The sequence below is a fragment of the Myodes glareolus genome, chromosome 24, assembly GCF_982192425.1.
Source record: "Myodes glareolus chromosome 24, mMyoGla1.1, whole genome shotgun sequence".
Lineage (NCBI taxonomy): Eukaryota > Metazoa > Chordata > Mammalia > Rodentia > Cricetidae > Myodes > Myodes glareolus.
The window spans coordinates 17,158,969-17,172,651 of record NC_142049.1 but is presented as its reverse complement, the minus strand read 5'-3'; the positions used below and the strand labels follow the sequence as shown (position 1 = coordinate 17,172,651).

Below are 13,683 nucleotides of genomic sequence, written 5' to 3'. Positions count from 1 at the left end.
ACCAACAGCACCCAAACAGTCAAGAACTATCAGTGCATGTCATTCCTTCCTCCACCGAGGAAGCTCAAACTTTAGTTCCTGATTATAGTAGATGGAAGGAACACTGTAATCTCAACCAGTGTCTTCCGACCAGCTAGAAAGGGCCTCTTATCAAAATGAGAGGACAACACGAAATACCGTTCCTAGTTAGCAGATTTGCATGTTGCTGACTCTACTGAGTTAGTGTAGAACAGAAAGATACCGGGCCGTAGGTTCAGCAAAATGACTCAGCAGGTCAAGGTGACTGCTACCAAGTCTGACCACCTGAGTTCAGTCCCTGGGACCCACGTGGTAGGAGAGAATTGACTCTGGCAAGCTGTCCTCTGACCTCCACATGCATGCTGTGACACTTGAGTGTGTGCATGTACACATGCGCACATGTGCGCACACACACCGATACATAAATAAATGTAATTAAAAAATAAGGATATGTGGAGCAAGGAGCTTCCAAAAGAGGTAGTGAATAAGTGAAGCGTTTGATACCTATCAACCTTGGTCTGAGCCTTTAAGCTGTAAGACAGCTGTGGCGAAGGAGGGAAGCGTGTGTGTAAAGTGGCCTCTGCTCTCACTTCAAGGTCCAGGACAAACGATCCGGAAGGCTCGCATCTGGACACGGCCCAGGTTAAAGGGCAGTCTGCCTTCTCGGGTGGTGGCTCTGGGCCAGAGGGGCTAGAGGGCTCTGTGCCTAACAGCTCTGCTGACAAGGCTGGTCCTTTGACAGCTTCCACTGAGATTCTAGAAAGTGGGTGAGAGGTGAGAAGGGAAAGAGCCAGGCAGATCCTAGGGGGGGAGGGGAAGAGGCAGTCTCCAACAGTACTGGGGGATGGGAAGGCTCTGAGCTATCTCAGGCTCTCATGCTGGCCCCTTCCCTCCACTGCAGGGGAGCAGGAATCCTGGCCAGGCTGTGCACAGGTGGGTCCCCAAGCCGAACAGGGCACTCAGACACTGGCGGAGCCAGCCCTCAGCAGCAACGCTCAGCTGTGAAGGTGCTGGTCTGTGCAGCCCCTCAGGACTTTTTAGTTTTTGAAATCCCTCGTGACTGTGGACCCAGGAGGTGAGGTTAGATGTGGAGAAAGATACAAGGACGAGGTAGCAGGGCCCTACGGAGTTTACAGACTCTAGAGATGGTAGCTCCCAACCTGCCCACCATCCTCTCCACTGTGTGAGACCCAAGGACCAAAACAGATAGCTGTAAAACACTGCCATGAACTCAAGGCAGGCTTCTCCAGGAAGACGCTAGCCAGCCATGGCCAGGCTACGGTAGCGCACCTTGGCAGGGGTGGTCTGGACAGCGTGCAAAGGAACCGTTCAACCAAGAGTCCTGATATCCATGTCCCTGTGCCATCCTCCCAGCCTGCACCTGCCAGCCCCGAGCTTCCTCAGCTCACTTACTCTAAACTCCAATCCCAGACACATTCACAGACGCGCGAGTCAATTCTGTTTAGAAATTTATTAGACATAACCGATGTTACCGTACAAGTAGCTACTTAGGCATATTTGTCTTGTTTTAGCTGCTCTAGTTTTTCTCGGATTCCCCCAAAAGTTTTCTCCCGTCACTCATTTTAAAAACAGAGAGCCAAGGACCCGAGTCCACTTCTCAAGGATCTTCATCACATTTATGGGGAACAGTTATTCAGTACGTATTTCACATTTCCATTTAAATGATACAGATGGCTTTATAGGTGCTGTCGCGGCCCCGCCTCGTGGCAGGGACTCGGTGTCCCATGTACCCTTCACTGGTAAGTGCTGTCACGGGCCCGCCTGGTGGCGGGGACTCGGTGTCCCATGTACCCTTCACTGGCCCTACTGCTCTTTCCCACCCCCTCTCCCCCTGCTGTCCTGAGTAAACCTGATTTATCACAGAAAACTGACATTCTTACATTCAAAGACAAGAAATTTTTAATTCTCTTATTTTGATGAAAATTATTATGGAATTGCCCCAACTGTTTTGTAGCTTTTAATAAAATCAATCTGACTAAGTCTAGATTTTCTTTTCACAGACTAGAACAGAAACCATCAGTGAAAGTTCCAGGCCTGGAATGTGTATGTGTGTTGGGGGCGGGGGTGTCAAGGGGCAAAAGGCAAAGGACTCTTGAGCCTGGAAATGCTGCTGATGGTTATGAGATGGTAGAGGAATCACCTTGGAAAGAACCAGAACAAACCTCTGACTTCAGTTTTGTTAGCGTCAATTTCCTTATCTGTCACGGACTATGTGATAGGTATCTGTCACGGACTATGTGATAGGTATCTGTCACGGACTATGTGATAGGCACGACAGTGACCTTTCACCCACTTTCACCTCCGTCTCCTCCGCTGCCCCACAGCATTACCTGAGGATTCCACCCAGACACAACTTACACCCCGAGGGTCCTGACGCTTCCCTGAGTCTACCTCTGGACACAGTAAAGACACACTGCAGCAACGGCCAGGGCCAACAGGTTAGGAGGCTCCAAGCCCAGCTCCCCTCCATCCCACACTGACTCCTGTGGGGTCAGGGGTCAGAATAACAGATGGGAGGAAAGGGAGGCCTTAACCAGAGCCAGGAGTGTCATGCTCCAGCTCTGATGAAATCAAGGACCCAAACAAACAAATCCACAGTTCTAGTTTCTTTGGGTCTTCTATGATTTCTTTCCTTTCCATTTTTATTCATTCAGCAAACATTAAGCTCTTACAACACATATAAAAATACTCAGTAATGTTAGCTGAAGGGAAAATACTCAGAAGTTCCAAAGTTACTGCAGCATTTAAAAAACGTTTCAGTCTGCATGAGCCATTGTTGGTCCCACTTCTCACATTGCAAGTTGGTAAGACGCTCACATGATTAAACAATTAAGCACTGTGAGACCCCGTGACAAAAACAGACATTTGCTCCACTAAACTGTTAGCTTCCAAACCTCCAAACACCTAGTGGGTCTTCAGTTTCAACTGAGGATACACTATAGTGATGAGGCCGGCCACGGAGGACACGAGACCCCCCAGTCCCACGACACCGAGATTGGATTTGTAGATCCCCAGCTGATTCAGAGGGATGAGGATGTCACACAAGTTCTTCACTGTGTCTAGGAGCAAGGGAGGATGCCGCTTCAGAGACTGGAATAGGAGTAGGAGAAAGGACTGCAGCCAGTCCGTGTCTTCAGTGACCACGCTGTACCCAGGAGGGTCCCGGGATGACTTCTCTCTCTTGGCCCTGTCCCGGGCCACTCGTTCCATCTGCAGCAAGATCTCGTACAGATCGCGGGCCAGGCTCAGCAGGAGGAAGTAGTAGTAGTGGCGGGTGGCCCACATTTGCCATTTCTCTCTGTTGACGCCAGAGGTCAGACCCACACTCTTCACCCACAGGACAGTGTCACAGATGTAATAAACCATGCGGTTCAGGTTGGCTAGCGTAAGGCATAAGCGGGGCACTAGGTCCGTGACTTGGATGCTCTGTTCTGTTGCCTGGATGGCGTGAACCACGTTGCCTAGTCTGAACCCTGTAAAAAGGAGCCACAGAATCAGCACTTAATTAGTTATTAATGGGAGGCAGAAGCCCCGTGACAAGTTAAGGATTTAGAATTTAGCAGCTGATCGCAGCTGAGGTTCACAGTACTAGCTGAGGAAAGAAGGAGCCCTACCGTGATCCTGAAAAGCCCAAAAGGTAGTGACCTTTACAATTTAACACCCCCATTCCAAGGCATGCCTTAACATTCATTTCCAGGATACTCAAGACCAGGTGTGTGTTACTGCGTTTGAGTATTAACCTCTACACTTTAGAAGCAAGAGTACTTAACACGAGTTCCAGGATTTGATTTCCCATTTGTGGTGGTTTAAATAAGAATGCTGCTCGCCCCCACAGGTTCATAATTGAATGCTTAGTCACCAGAAGTAGAACTCTTTGATAGTATTAGAAGGATCAGGAAGGGTGGCCTTGTTGGAAGAAGTGTGTCACTAGGGGTGGGCATTCAGGTTTCAAAAGCCCATCCCAGGCCCAGTCCAAAGTCTGTTTTTCTCTCTTTCTTCTTCTCTCCTTCTCTCTCTCTCGGCCTATAGATCAAGATGTGGCTCTCAGCTCCATGATCACATGGCCTGCTGCCATGCTCCCAGTCATGATGATCATGGACTAAGTCCCTGCAACTGTAAGCAAGTCCCAAATTAAATTCTGTCCTATATAACGGTTGCCTTGGTCATAGTGTCTCTTCACAGCAATGAACAGTGACTAAGACACCATCAAAAGGCTGGCTGCCTTAGGCAAAGCAGCATTATCACTTAAGGATCATTCTAGCTCATCTTCCTCTAACTATGGAAGAAGAGCACAGAGAAATGGTAGGACTGAGAGGCTACGGTAATCAGGACTCACAGGGAGTGCCTAGATGAACTAGACGCACTACCCAACCACTGTAATGTGTGCCTGGGCACCCAGAGATGGGTTATTTGACTTAGCAACTGCCCGGAAGCAGCTACCCTCCAAACACAATCTCAGAAGAGCACTTGACAGTATTTTAACTAGCACAGAGCAGTATATGAAATGACTGTTTCAAAACCGGAGCTTCGGGTTCTCATTCCAGCTCGTGGGCCAGTTGGCTGACTGACACTGGGTAAGTACCTCTGGCCTTTCAAGACTAATGAAACTCTAAGGGACACTTCAGCAATGACATTCTGGAGAATTTATTACAGAATTTCTAATCTTAGCCTTCAAAGACAACCAGAAATCTTACCCAACTTTCCCCAGCCCTCTTGTTGACTATTTAAGTCCTCTCTCTGCCAAACCAGCTTTTTGGTTTGACACTGACACTCCAGGTCAGTTTGCACCTAGCAGACCTGAGCCCCTGCTAGGGGAAACCTCCCTTTCAGAGTCCTTTGTCTCTCCAGCCACGCCTCAAATCCTACCTCCTTCAAAATATTTTTTTCCCTCTACCCCAGTCATCATATTTGGCTCTAAATAGGATTTATGTTATTTTATCTCTCCCATAAAGCTGAGGAATGCTCACTTATTAAGTAGGTACTCGAACAACTCATCGATATAGGATGGTCTACATCTCATCCTAATATATCTTCTGATCTACTGTCGAGACATTTGCTTTGCATCACACAATGGAGTCAGGTATGCAATTGTTATAAAAAGCATGGGATCTCCCAGGATGATTGATATGAGGGGGTAGCCATGGGTGAAACCCCTGCCATCACTCTTGGCCTCTCACAAGCAGCTACCTGACAAACTCAGAAAATGTACCCATTCGGATCCCCCACGGATCCTCACTGGATCTTCACTAGGATAAGACTGTTCTGTTCTACAACTTAAGGGGTCATGCTAGACTGAAGCTCATGTGGGCACTGCCAAGACATTCTTAGAACTGAAGTGAACCAGCACATCGTGTGCCCCACCGGCTATGATTATGCAGGAGGCTATGGTATAGCATCAAATGCGACCAGAGGAAGACATCTGAGAACGGCCCACAGCAAAGTATTCAACCTTTTTTGGATCCCCAGCAGGACTACTGCCAGCTGCATCGTAGGCTTGGGTGAGTGGAAATGGAGACCTTGAAAGCACCGTACCTTGAGAGACAGGTACTTACATTTACGGCCAGTGCTCACACTGGACTCCAGACTCTTGAGCTTCATTACCACCGCCTCTTTGCCAGCTCTAGACTCTAACAAATATCTAAGCAACATGCATGCGTGTTGAGTGGCTCTGAAATGGAAAAAAAAATAAGGAAAATGGTTTACAAAGCAAATAAAATTTGATTCATGAAGGGAAGGAGAAACATATGCTCTAAAGGCCAAGAGAAGCATCGTGCTGAGGCCAAATTTCTGGGAAGGTTTCTCATGTTGCAGCTCTTACAAAAGCAACATTCTGCAATAGTCCTTGCACAGGAGGGCCAAAGGGTGAACATGCAATGGAAATGTAACACAAAGGTTAGGAAAGAGGACTCTAAAGCCCTTTGCTGGCACAGGAAGATGGATGTCGTGAAAAGCTGCACAGAGATGTCTCTCAGCTCCGCGAAGGTGCACATTCACTATCTGCCCCTGGGTAGATCCGATTTCCAAAATGATTGTTTCTACCACATAGTTTAAACTTGCTATATGTGACAGGACACAATCTCAAAAACCAAGTGAAAAGTCCAGTCTCAACATTTAGTTTTTAAGACTAAAGGACCAAATACACACCAATCTACAAATCAGCAGCTATAGTGTTTGTCCTTCAAGCCAACTAGTATTTTATATACAGCTGTTTAATAATACTGCACATTCAATACAGTGATTATTATCACACCAACAATGGTAACAATGACAATGGCCATGAATACCATAAATGAGAATCACAAACATCCAAATGCATCTGCAGCTTACTTAATAAAAGCAAGTTCTGGGCCAGGTGTGGTAGTTAGTGCACACCTTCATTCCCAACACTCAGGAGGTAGAGGAAGGTAATCATGACCAGCCTGGTCTATATACAGAATTCCAGGACAACCAGGGCTACATAGCGCAACCCTGTCTCAAACAAAACAAAAGAACAACAACAAACACAGATCAGTAGGTGCTGGTTGGTTCCTGCTGTCTTAGAACTGCACCGGATTCCCTGTAGAGTATCAATGTTCTTCTCAGCAAAACTGGCACAGGGCTGGTGGCTCGTGCCTACAATTTCAGCACTCAGAAGGCCGAGACAAGGGGATTGTGGTGGCAGTCTGGGCTACAGAGTGAGATTCTCTCAAAATAAATAAATAAATCCTCCCCAAAGTGGTAAATTTTCCACAACGATGAGCTACTTCTGGGTAGTGAAGTCAAGAAGGGAGCGTAGAAGACAGAAGCCACTTCTGGCCAAAGGGCTCAAACTGTGCATGTCAATACATCCTCCTCTCTCAGATTTGGTCTAACAGGAGAGGGTCTGAAACCAAGGCATTATTTTAGAAACACTAGTTTGTTTATGGTTACACAGATCCTTTAAAGGTTGGGATATCCAAAATTATTATTTTATTAAAAGGTATGGTAGGGTACATTCTGGTCACACTAGAATTCTGTGCTTTGACTTTTGATGGAGCAGATATATCTTCCATCATTTTGAAAACCTATTAAGTCAGATGGAAGACAACATAGCTAAGTTAAGAGGCGGGCGCTAGAGCGGACTGTATGGACCTGCATATCTCGGCTCTGCAGTTCCGTTCTTCTTAACCCCCTGCTTCAGTTTCCCTAGATGTGAAATTGGGAGGTTAAAGGATCTCCTCCACGGGGCTGCAATGAAGAGCTCTACAGTTGGTCTCCTGGAGTCTATTAGGGTTTTTCTTATACGTTTAGCGTATATTAGAGGTTGAACACAAACACCTGGAAAAGGCTGTTAAATAAAACTGCTATTTATTTTTTTTCCTTTCCTTTTCTTTTAAATGGTTATTGAGCACCACTAAGACAAATTTCTCTTTGACAACAAAAATGAAGGGAGATTAGTTTCAAACACTCACGGGTGCTTTCAAAACTACACCACCATGTACTTTGGAGGTTTCGATCAAACGCTTTTTCCACTGTACTTTTTACAGTTTACAAAGCTTCTTAACACTCGGTATCTTCAAGACACAGGCTGAGCCCAAGTGGAAGATAAAAAAAAAAAAATACAACTGTCTTTCCGTGAGTATTTCATCTGGCGTTCCAAGCCGCAGGGGTTCTGCTTCCTTAGGTACCAAGAAAAAAAAAAAAGAAAAACAAAACAAAACAAACAAACAAACAAAAAACAAAGTTCCTCTCGAAAAGAAATCTCTAGGAAAGATGCTGCACGTTGGGGACTCAGTTTCCCTCTCTGGGGGAAAGTTAGGCGATAAGCTGCTGTCATAGGCTGCTGACACCGAGGTGGCTGGGCGCACAGCCCCATTGGATTTCGGAGGAGGAGGGACTCGGGTCCCAACTCCCTCAAGTGGGGAGGAGTCCTCGTGCCTCGATTTACAGGGCTGTTACCTCCTTCTCCGAGCCCTGGAGAGGAAATCTTGAGTCCGGACGGGACAGGGGTGGAGGCCGACGGCACCCGACTCACCTGAAAAGTCGGTCCCGACCCTGGCTCTGGTTGGTGAAGCGGATGAAGGCGTCCATGGCTCCCACGGTCACGCGTCTCACCCGGCTCACTCGTGGGTCCTCTGGGGGGCCGCGAGTCCCGGGGGAAAGTCGGGGTCAGGACAGCCGCGGAGTGGGCGGGAGCGGGTCTCTCCGCCCACACGGGGGCGGACACACCTTCGGAAGCGCGGCTTTTTAGGTTTCCGGTGGAGACCGGAAGTAGTAGTTACTAGGCGACGCCAAGCCGCGAGCAAAGCTACGTCTCACCAGTTCAGCTGTAGTGGCCTCCTCCCGCCTCGTTTCCAGGTGGAGGCACTGAGTGGGTCAATCCCCTCCCTGCCTCGGGCGTCCCGGTGTGCTCAGGTACCCATGAACCCCACCTGGAACCCTGAATGGTCTTCTCAGGCGGAGGACCCCGAAGTCTTCTTTTGGAGACCGCAGGCGTCCTCATTTCCTTGTATCTGGCCTGACGATGCAGGCGACAGAGCTAAGCCAGTCCTAGAAGGTGTTTCTAGCTGGAGAGTGGGGTAAAGTGAGAGAATTTTCTATTAGGAGTAATGAAACCCGAATGATTCTTTCCTGAGGGAGTCCTAAAAGGCTCAACATGGACAAAGTGCAGGTGAAGGAGGTCATAGTGATATCGCGCTGTTGATCATTGGTTCTGTGGAACTGGAAAATGGGGCCTCACTTATTTTGTAATCATCTTCTCTTCACCGTTGCTCCCTCCTTCCCCCTTCCCTGGTTTTCTGCTTGCTTCTCTCATCTCCCATTATTTCCTCCCATTCCGGACTCTGATGGCTAGGGTGGGAGTATTCTGCTGAAACACAGACTCAGTCATGTCACCCTGCCTTCTTAGAGGATCCCCCAGAGGTGTTTTCTCAGGATGGGGTAACGTGGGAGTTGCCAGTCTTCTCTGAAAGCAAAGCATCTCTGCCAGGACCTCTCAGCGCTACTTCTCTGGGCAGCTATGCCTCACCTCACTGATCCCTGCAAGGACCTGGACCACAGTACTCAGCCCTCTGGCATAATACAGGTGGTGGTGCTCACCTTTGATCCCAGCACTCAGGAGGCAGAGGCAAGTGAGTTTGCGTTTGAGTGTGAGTTTGAGGCCAGCCTGATCTACAAAGCTAGTTCCAGGACAACCAAGGTTGCACAGAGAAAACCCTTTCTAGAAAAAACAAAACAAAAAGGTAATATGGAACTCAAAGACGTGCAGTGAGGGTGCAAAACCCATGGAATATTGGTGCTGAAGAGATGGCTCAGAGTTTAAAAGCACTGGCTGCTCTTCCAGAGGTCCTGAGTTCAGTTCCCAGCAACCACATGGTGGCTCACAACCATCTGTAATGAGATCTGGTGCCCTCTTCTGTCATGGAGATGTACATGCAGGAGGAACGTTGTGTACATAATAAATAAATTTTTAAAAAGACTCATGGGATATTGTGAGCAAATGGGATGTTGGGGGCTAGTTAAGATGCACAGATCAAAAGCATCATAGTTCATTCAACCCCAATACTCAGTAGACAGAGACAGGTGGATTTATGTGAGTTTAAGGCCAACTGATCTACCTAGAAAGTTCCAGGACATCAAGGGCTAAATAGTGTGACCCTGTCTCAGAAACAACAATGACAGCAAACAATATCAGAGCTTCCTACAGTCAGCAGTGGTGATCCTGCTGATCTGTTTTCCTGCACCCAAAGCACTCCATGGCTTCCATCCTTCACCTTTCCCAAGATCACAGTCTGCCATTCAATCACTCAGTCTTTACAGTGCAGGGGAAAAAAAAAACCCACAGAAAACTATTTATGTTTGGTTCAGCGTCCACTATGAACGAGATGGCAGGACTGTGCATTTTGGAATGATCTCACCCTCAGATTTCTTCTCATGGGTGGACTTTCCTCCAGTGCCATTATGGTGTGTGAAGTTGCCACTGTCAGCAGCCCTGGGTCAGCTCTAGGAAAAGATGAGCCCGTAGAAATCCATTTCTTCTCTCTGGTGCTCAGAGCATGAAGATTTCCAATGGTTTGGAACTCTTGTCTGTAGACAGCTCAAAGGAGACACAATCTAAGGGGCTGGCCATCAATCTGGATGTTGAAGAACACAGTGGGGTTTGACCATGGATGATAGCAAACAGCAACAGGGGACAGTGGCATTTGCAAAGTGATGGTAGATTTCTTGGGGTTTTTTTTTTTTTTGTATTCTTATGAAAGTTCTTAATCTTTGCTCTGAGATAAAGTTTGTTAAAGGCTGTTTGGCCTTCTACATTCTAATATATCATTTCATGTGTGTGATTCTGATGCAACAATTCCCTCTTGGGCTTATGTTCCCCACTTCAAAGTCTAGACCCGTCTGAATGCTCTATCCACTGCTTGTGACTTATGAGATTGTCTAGTCTAGCTAGTTAAAGAAACCACAGTATTCCCTGCTCTGTGTGAGTTTAGCTTACTGTCCTCACTAACGCCCTCAAGTGGACCTTGCCCCAGTATCAGCTAGCCTTGTCCATCACATACTGGAAACATTGTATATGCACGCCAGCATGTAGTAAAGACCATGATGGCAGCAGGGTCTTTATAGAACTTGCATAGACCACAGCCACTTTATCAATAGAAGACCATGCTGCCCTGAGTTAAGCATCTTAAAATGTCTCACAATTTCGTCATCAAATGCTTTTTAAAGCCGAGACAGAGGCTGGCACGATGGTTGAGTGGGTAAAGGCATTGTCACCAAGCCTAATGACTCGAGTTCAATTTCTAGGACCCATGAGGATGGAGTGAACCAACTCCTAAAGGTTGTTCCCTGAACTCTCATATCTTAGTTTGGGTTTCTATTGCTGTGAGGAGACACTGTGACCATGGCAACTCTTACAAAGGAAAACATTTAATTGGGCTCCCAGTTTCAGTGGTTTAGTCCATTATCATCATGGGGGACATGGCAGACGTGGTGCTGGAAAAGAAGCTGAGAGTTCTCCATCTTAATCTGCAGACAGCAGGAGTGATTGTGTACTGGGTATAGCTTGAACATATATGAGACCTCAAATTCCATCCCCACAGTGACACACTTCCTCTAACAAAGTCACACTTACTCCAACAAGACCAAACCTCCTAATAATGCCACTCCTTATGGGCCAACATTCAAACACATGGGGGTCTATGGGAGTCATACCTATTCAGCATACCACACATGCACTATGGCACACATGTGTATGTGCATATGTGAGCACACACACACACACACAAATAAATAGGAAAATGTAATTAACATTTAAAAATCTCTTTTACACAGAATTGTACACAACTTTTAAGCTTTTGAAATACAGATTATTTTTTCCCTTCCCATAGGCTTGTACTTTATATAGAAATATAGAGGAGAGCTGCTAAGTTATAACTACTTTAGAAATATTTAATTATTCTGATAGTCTTTCCATGCCCCAGATAGTTCTGTAGACTCTTGAAGAATTTCACAGATGCAGAGCTCAGGGCATGGGACCCACAAAGCTCCTGACGAGGGAACACATTACAGCACAAATACTGGAGGTGTTAAGCTGCATCTGACTGGTCCTGAGGAAAGAGAAAGAGGGAGACTCAGTGGCTTAACCAGAGCCATCTGCAAAGGCAGACAACCAGGGAAAGGTATTAGCTGTAAGTGGGTTCAATTTGGAACAAAAGATAGTTACTTCTATCAGGAGGGGAAGAAAGACAACAGAAGAACAAATTCTTCCACAACAATGCACATCATCTTGGGTTAGCCTGGAAGTACCTGTCCCTTCCGATGCCCACGTGACTATGAAGACCATATCCCGGGAATGTGGTAGCAATCCTATGATACATAAGGAAGTCGTCTGAGACCTTCTTCTCAAAGTCTCTCTTCTCACTTTGCTTCTCAGCTTGGAGTTCCCAGAACCTCTCACTGCCACCCATTGAGATGTCATCCTCCAAAGGAAGTCAGGCTCAGAAACACAGGCTGTCTGTGTTTGCCAAGGGACCACTGGAGATTCCATCTCCCACAGAGGCAGACTGGCCTAAGGATGATGAAAAGGATTTTGTCTTCAGGGACATGGACCAAGAGCTGGACTCCTTGCCTCAGCCTTACCGAATGATCAACAAGCTAGTGAACCAGCTGTTTGACCACGCGTGGGAAATTATCGAAAAGAAAGAAACTGTCCGGGAAATCAAGAAAAACCGCATCCAGTCCACTGTCTACCCCCCAGTCACAGAGATCCAGGTATGAACGAGGGTGCCTGGTTTTCATTTCAATGTGAATGGAAGTGCCCGACTCAGGGAAGGGAGGAATTCTTACCGAGCTCTATGAACAGCACATGTGCATTTTTGAGGGATAGTAGGCATGTTGCTTTTGGTCAAAAAAAAAAAAAAAAAAAAAAAGCTGGCAGTTGCCTGCGGGCAGTGGGGTGTTACGGTTAGCTGACAGCACAAAGGCCCTTTGTGCTGTGTTATTGACACTGAAAAGCTTCATTAATGTATTAGGCCCCTTCCATGCTTGGCAGTGGAGACCTGTCAGTGGCTCAGCTGTTGTTCTTCCCACAGGACACTAGATTTAATAAAGCAGAGGACCTGCAGGCGTGCTTACATTCAGAATATCTATCTAGTCTCAACTTTTATCTTCCCTGGCTGCTGCCCCCCGAAGGGAAATGCTTATGGCAAGCATTTTCAACAGGCACGCGTTTGGCGGTGCTGTGCCTGCGATGAGCCCTCTTTGAAAAGTTAGCTCAGATTGGTCTATGGCATCAACGGCTGGAAAGACTCAGTTTGGTCCTTTTGTGTCTGTGCTTCCCCAGCTCAGCAAAACGCCTGGCGGCATGGCTATTTCACAAGACTATCTGTTTGTTGGAGGAGTCAAAGGATTCTCCATTTATAATCTGCACAATTTCAAAAGAATGTACGTTTGGGAGAAGTTTAAGGTTGACGTTGTTTCCATCTGGGCTACGGATCTGGGCAATGAAGTACTTATTGTTCCTGTGGATGAAATAGGTATTTGTTTTTCTTCATTTTTAGATTAATTTATAAGTACTTGTAGACTGGTATTCAGTTTAATTTCTTTTTCAAGTATGGGTGGAGAGAGAAAGAGGGAGAGAGAGAAAGTGGAGTGGGGGGGACTTGTGGGAAGGACTGATGTTTTCATTAGAGAAAATTTGAAGGTCTGAGCCAGGACGGGTCAATAAAGGGAAAAATTGTTCTGTGATGGTCCAAGCTGTGGATTTAGCTGAAGTGAGGTGGAAGATACAAGGGAGTGTTGGTTCTGTTTTTGCACCTTTCCTCTAAGAATAAAGTTAGCTCCAAACAAAAACTTAGAAATGAAATGAGAGGGCTGGTAGGATTGCCTCGCTATGGTACCTTGGTTTAAGCCCTAGGACTCACCTGGTAGAAGGGGCCTGACTCCTACAAGTTGTCCTCTGATTGCCACATGCCTGTGTGGCATGAGTGCCCCCTCTTATAATAAATAAGTTGTAATAAAAAATTTAAATTTCTTAAAATGGAAATGGGAATACAATAGACGTGGTGACGAGTAGCCGCTCATACGTGCAGCCTGGCACTCGCAAGGCAGAAGAAGCAAGAGGGTCATGAATTCAAGGTCATCTTCCACCACATAGGTTTTCTCCGAGACCATCCTGAATTGCATGAG

General features: G+C 46.6%; 2 protein-coding genes across 2 annotated transcripts in view; one reads left to right on the top strand and one right to left on the bottom strand.

Moving 5' to 3' along the window:
* Positions 1-1,474: 1,474 nt before the first annotated feature.
* Positions 1,475-8,219, bottom strand: Pex11a (peroxisomal biogenesis factor 11 alpha). Its single transcript, XM_048434888.3, has 3 exons — positions 8,033-8,219; positions 5,592-5,707; positions 1,475-3,512 (listed from the first exon to the last, which is right to left on the bottom strand). The coding sequence occupies exons 1-3, from the start codon at positions 8,086-8,088 to the stop codon at positions 2,944-2,946; spliced, it is 741 nt and encodes a 246-aa protein (XP_048290845.3). The 5' UTR covers positions 8,089-8,219; the 3' UTR covers positions 1,475-2,943.
* A 44-nt stretch (positions 8,220-8,263) lies between these two features.
* Wdr93 (WD repeat domain 93) overlaps positions 8,264-13,683 on the top strand; it is a 45,811-nt gene continuing 40,391 nt past the window's right edge. The window contains exons 1-3 of the mRNA XM_048434886.3: positions 8,264-8,412; positions 11,930-12,267; positions 12,839-13,031. Of these exons, the coding sequence (XP_048290843.2) occupies positions 11,968-12,267; positions 12,839-13,031 (493 nt within the window). The 5' untranslated portion in view covers positions 8,264-8,412; positions 11,930-11,967. The remainder of the gene's footprint in view (positions 8,413-11,929; positions 12,268-12,838; positions 13,032-13,683) is intronic.

Bases quoted from the DNA above. Each gene is read 5' to 3' on its own strand.
- Pex11a (XM_048434888.3), bottom strand. From the start codon at position 8,088: ATGGACGCCTTCATCCGCTTCACCAACCAGAGCCAGGGTCGGGACCGA. The intron at 5,708-8,032 runs GTGAGTCGGGTG...TTTCCATTTCAG, and splicing joins GGTCGGGACCGACTTTTCAG to AGCCACTCAACACGCATGCA. The intron at 3,513-5,591 runs GTAAGTACCTGT...TCCTTTTTACAG, and splicing joins TGTGAGCACTGGCCGTAAAT to GGTTCAGACTAGGCAACGTG.